The sequence below is a fragment of the Muscardinus avellanarius genome, assembly GCF_963383645.1.
Source record: "Muscardinus avellanarius genome assembly, chromosome: 9".
In the NCBI taxonomy this organism is placed as follows: domain Eukaryota; kingdom Metazoa; phylum Chordata; class Mammalia; order Rodentia; family Gliridae; genus Muscardinus; species Muscardinus avellanarius.
This window is the reverse complement of record NC_137795.1, coordinates 32,183,168-32,187,955: the sequence shown is the minus strand read 5'-3', so window position 1 is coordinate 32,187,955 and position 4,788 is coordinate 32,183,168. Positions and strand designations below refer to the sequence as shown.

At 47.3% G+C, this 4,788-nt stretch overlaps 1 protein-coding gene across 1 annotated transcript; it reads right to left on the bottom strand.

The window, feature by feature from the left end:
- Positions 1 to 2,365: 2,365 nt before the first annotated feature.
- FERD3L (Fer3 like bHLH transcription factor) lies at positions 2,366 to 2,869 on the bottom strand (the record flags this gene model as incomplete). The annotated part of the gene is made up of 1 exon (XM_080701177.1): positions 2,366 to 2,869. One exon carries the CDS (start codon positions 2,867 to 2,869, stop codon positions 2,366 to 2,368), a length of 504 nt encoding a protein of 167 aa, XP_080557303.1.
- Between the last annotated feature and the right edge of the window lie 1,919 nt (positions 2,870 to 4,788).

Sequence of the window (4,788 nt, the reverse complement as noted above, 5' to 3'; positions counted from 1 at the left end):
TACTATCTGGAAAAATTCAGCACTCGGTACAATGAATGAACTGTTGGATAAATATATCTGGGGGATTGGTGTGTACATAAGACCCTATAAGAATACTATTTAATGGAGAATTGAGAAATATCTTTTTCCTTTCACATATCAAAGTGAGAAATTTTAACTGCATCTTAAAAATACAAATATGCTGGTCTAGGTAACAAAATGTCTAGAGAAAAAAGAGAAAATGAACAATTTTGCTTTGTAAAACTGAGCTAGAGGTCATTGTGCAAATCTGTTTTAATTAAGGTGCTAAAGAATTAAAAAATAATACATTCCCTGGATGTGTTGTTGTTTGGTCTTAGCTGTTTACATTTTTTGCTGTTTATTCTGAGATGTTTTTAGCCGAGGTGGAAAGGTATAGTTTCAAAACAAATGTTGGGGAGGAGGAGGGAGAAGGCTCATTTCAGAACTAATCCAGTTGCTATGGAAGGGAGAACTGGGTGGCATGTGCCTGTCCTAGGTGCTGAGGAAGGGGATCACCCTAGAAGCGCACTCTTGAGCTAGAGTGGAGGGTGAAATGGAAGAAGCTTCCATGAAGGGCATGGTGTTCACAAACTAACATGTTCATTCTATTTCTGACTTTCAATTCTAGCTACCTAATATTAGGATATTACAATAGAGCAGACTTTTAGAAGAATTCTCTTTGCTGTATCATTTATTTTTTTAAAAGGGAAATAGCTATCCATCTTTAAGGATTTGAGTTAAGCTGTGATACATCTATATGCCAATAAAACACTGCAATCAAAATCATGTTTCAGTAATAGCTAAAGTCAAGAGAAAAGTGCTCATTCTATAATACTGAGTGAAAAAAATCAATATCTGAAACTATCCCAGATTTGTTAAATACATTCAATTTGTAACTGCTTAGAAAAAAAAAAAAAGACTAGAAGGAAATAGTTAAAAACGTTAACAGGTAGTGTGGGGTGGTTTAAATTTTCTTTTTTGAACTTTTGTTTTGCAAACTTCCTAGGATAAGTATATATTACTTCTTAATAACATAAATCTATTTTATTAAGTATCTTAGAAGTACGACTGGGAGAATAAGTGTGCACTTGCGGGCCGTGTCTGCCATGCTGGTGCACAGTGAGAGGAAAACCAAGTGTTTGATTAGCCCAGGGTGGGGATTTTATCCCTTTTAGGGTTACTAAATTTACAGAAAGCTGGGCATGCTCCAGTTCCTCTCTTCACCTCTCCTTTCGAAAGGACCTCATAGCAAGCCACGCAGGAGGAGAACAGAAAGGTCCAACTGGAGGCGGTCTCTCCGCTAGAACCCGCTTCAACCTCACCTCCACCGCAGGCATTTTGCAAAGCGCTAGAATGCGTCTCCTCTTTCGACATTTTGCCTCTCCTTATAGTCCCTAGATGCCAATAGAAGGAAAGCTACCGACCCTGCCTGCAGCTAAAGATTTAAAAATATACACTCAGGAGGTGTAGCAAATGAAAGACTTTGGCCCTTTCCCGGAGGCGAAGGTTAGATGGTCTGGCGTGGGGGCACCCAGGGCCTCCTGCCCGCCTGGGGGTGCGGATCATGGCCGCCCGCCGCCCTCGGCGCCCGCCGCTGGGAAGGGCCGCCAGCCCGGTGTCTGGTTCCACACCAAAGGCCAAAGCGGCGATTCGAACTTGGGCCAGGGCGCTGAGCAAAAGCTCCAGTGATCTATGACACTCCACCTAAGCCGAGCTGTGGGCTACTAGCCCTGCCCAGAACAACCCCACCAGGGCAGAGGGCGGGGGCCTGGAGGTGGGAGAGAGGGAGGGGGCGAGAGAGACTCAGGTTGCACATTGTCAGGGCCCTTTCTTCCTTTGTCCTTTTCTCTCGCCCCCTCCCCTAGCCCCGGGGCCTGGCCTTGGACCCGAGGTCCCTGGCTAACGGGGAAGCCAGCAGCCTCGTGGGTCTCCGACCGCTGCTCTCCCCATCCGCGCGGGCCAGAGCCTCCGGGGGGGCTCAACACTCTAGAAGTCTTTTTAAAAAGTTTAGACTTGTTATTGCATTATTGCTATATTTTTAAAAGGGCAAAATGGAAAGATCGGACTGTAAAGTAGCTCTGAAAACTTCTGTCTGAGGAAAGATGCGCTGCCCCACTCGGCTCAGAAGATCCTGGGCAGAGCCTCAACGCCCTGGGTGTCACCGCGCCGCCCCTAACGCCGACCCCCTTCTGGGCGATCAGGTGCAAATTTACCGCTCCATACTTCCCGAGGGTTTGGGGGACTTCACAATACCGAACTCCAGCTTCCGAAGGCCAGACGTTCAGTCCCGGGGTCCCCGCGGCCCTTTCTGGCGCCCCGGCCTGCAGGTCCCGAGACCCCGCCCCGCGCGCCCCTTCCCACCCGCTCAGCGGGCCGCCTCGCCCTCCGGGCTGTCCAGGAGCTCGGTCATGAAGGAGATGTAGACGATGGCCAGGCGCAGCGTCTCGATGCGGGACAGCCTCTTCTCGTAAGCAAAGGTGGGCACCTTCCTCCGCAGCTGGTCGAAGGCCTCGTTGAGGTTGAACATCCTCTTCCTCTCGCGGACATTGGCCGCCTGGCGCTGGGCGTAGGTGATCACCCTCTTCCTTTTGGGGCGGCCCAGCAGGGAGGCTCCTCGCGCGCGCCCCTCTTCGTCCTCCCCGTCGTCCTCCCCGTCGTCTACTTCACCCTCCTCGTCTTCGGGAGCCCCCTCCTCAAGCTGCGCCAGCCTCCTAGGCCTTCCCTCTCCGAGCGCCAGTGCCCGGTCCCCAAAGGAGAGCCCGGGCGCGAAGTTGCAGAGGAGAGGGTGGCTCGGGGCAGCCAGGGACAGGTCGGCGACGAAGTCGAGCACCGTGGCGGCGTCCACGCAGCTCTCGGGATAGGCTGCCATGGCTTGGGCTCGGCGGTGGTCTCATCGAGGAGGGGCGAAAATGCTGGTGGGGCTTGTTAATAGCCTTGAGTCTGATGGGGGCATCATCGCCGACCGTCTGGGGGACATTAATATTTATAACCCCGCTGATAACAGGATTAGTTGCACCGATGGGGAAGGCTCCTGCAGCCGCAGATGGGGGAAGATGCTCTGGAGCACCGCGGGAAGTTCGGAGGGGTGGACAGGCCTGCAGTGCAGGGATGCTTTCCCCGCCTGGGACAGGACAGTTCCTTCTTAGCTGCAACCCCGGCTCTTACCTGCTGAGTGGCTTTTGATTCTGTCAGCACTCTTGCAGCCAACCAGGGATTTCCAGGTTCCTTATCTCAGGCCCTTCTTTAATTTTGGTTTGGGCTTTCAAAGCCAGGGTGTTTTCCACCGCGATGGCTTCTCCTTGGCTTCAGGGTAAAGTCCTGAATCTTGGCGACGGCTGCGGGTGGGTAGAGGCGGCGAGTGCATGTGCTGTTTTAATGATGTCCTGAAGAGGGGCCCTTCCAGCCAGGGGGCCTGGGGAGCTGTTTGTTCTGTATCCCGGTGCTGGGCAGCTGAAAGGCAAGACCTCCTATTAGCTTAAGTAATCACGGCAGGGGGCCCGGAGCACATTCCCCACAGTAGCCCTTGGAACCCGCTTTCTTTCTCCTTCTAGGGCCTCGCAAACAACTCCCCTGCCCTGTTACAAATCCAGTCTCCTGAAGTCTGTCTGTGTGCCATCAGCCCAACAATCGAGCTACTTGACTTTCTCGTCCTGTCCTCACCCTCATCTTCTACTAATGTGGGGGGTCTTATTCCAGGGAAAAGTTATGATGACGTTAAAATAAAAACTGGAACCTCAGAACCTTTTCTACAAGCTTTGCTGTATAATATTTTTAGGGTTGGGGAAGATAAATCTTACACCCCCGAACAAAATTAGTTCAGTCTACTTTCAAAAACATGATTTATCCTTGTTAATCCAAAAATGTAGATTGACTCACCCTTTGCTGAAGGGTCTTTGGACTTTTAAATTGCTGATCAATTATTTGTGAACAAAGAAGAAACCTAACGCTGCCATCTGTTTTATGTCCCTCATTCATTTGTACCCGCAGACAGTAAGATTTAATAGTAAAAACTATCCTTTATTGGATTCCGCTGAAGAGAGGGTTTTTTTTTTTTTGGCTATTGGTAGATACATTTATTTCAATTTTTGAGATTAAAAACTTAAATTTGGCATAACAAAAATAAATATTTACTGATTTCATATTGTCTAATTTTTACAGTAACAAAACTTTCTTTTTTCTTTCTTTGCTGATAGTTATAGTTAATTATTCAGTGTAGAAATTTTTAAAAAGAGTCGGTGGGGCATGGTAACATTTTACAAAATAGTCTCAAAGGTGGAATAAAGGAAATGACCTAAAAAAAAATTAGTACAGGGGCATCCTGGTTCCAGAAGGAACCACTGAGAACTTAAGTTCTATTAGGGGCTAATTTGTGGCTACACTGATTCGCTCAGTACATTGGACAGCTCCCAGAAACCACCTATTTCTAAGAAGTAAGCACAACTCCTTTTCCTCTTTCTAGATTCCCTGTGTGAAATCTAAGCAAACATTTCTGGAGTGTGAGTGCACGCCTATAGATAACTATGGGATACCTCTGGATAACTATAATGTTCTGTATATTTTAAAAAGCCAGAAGAAATGATTTTGAAAGTTTTCACCATAGAGAAGTGGCAAATGTTTGAAGAATAATGTTTAACCCGATTTAAATATTATGCATTATATACATGAATGAAAACATTACATGATACTCCAATACTATGAACAATTTTAATGTTTTTGTGGATGTTAAAAATAAATCTGATTTTTTTAAAAATACAGTGTGAACTTGTTTTCTGTTTTAATTCTGAATCT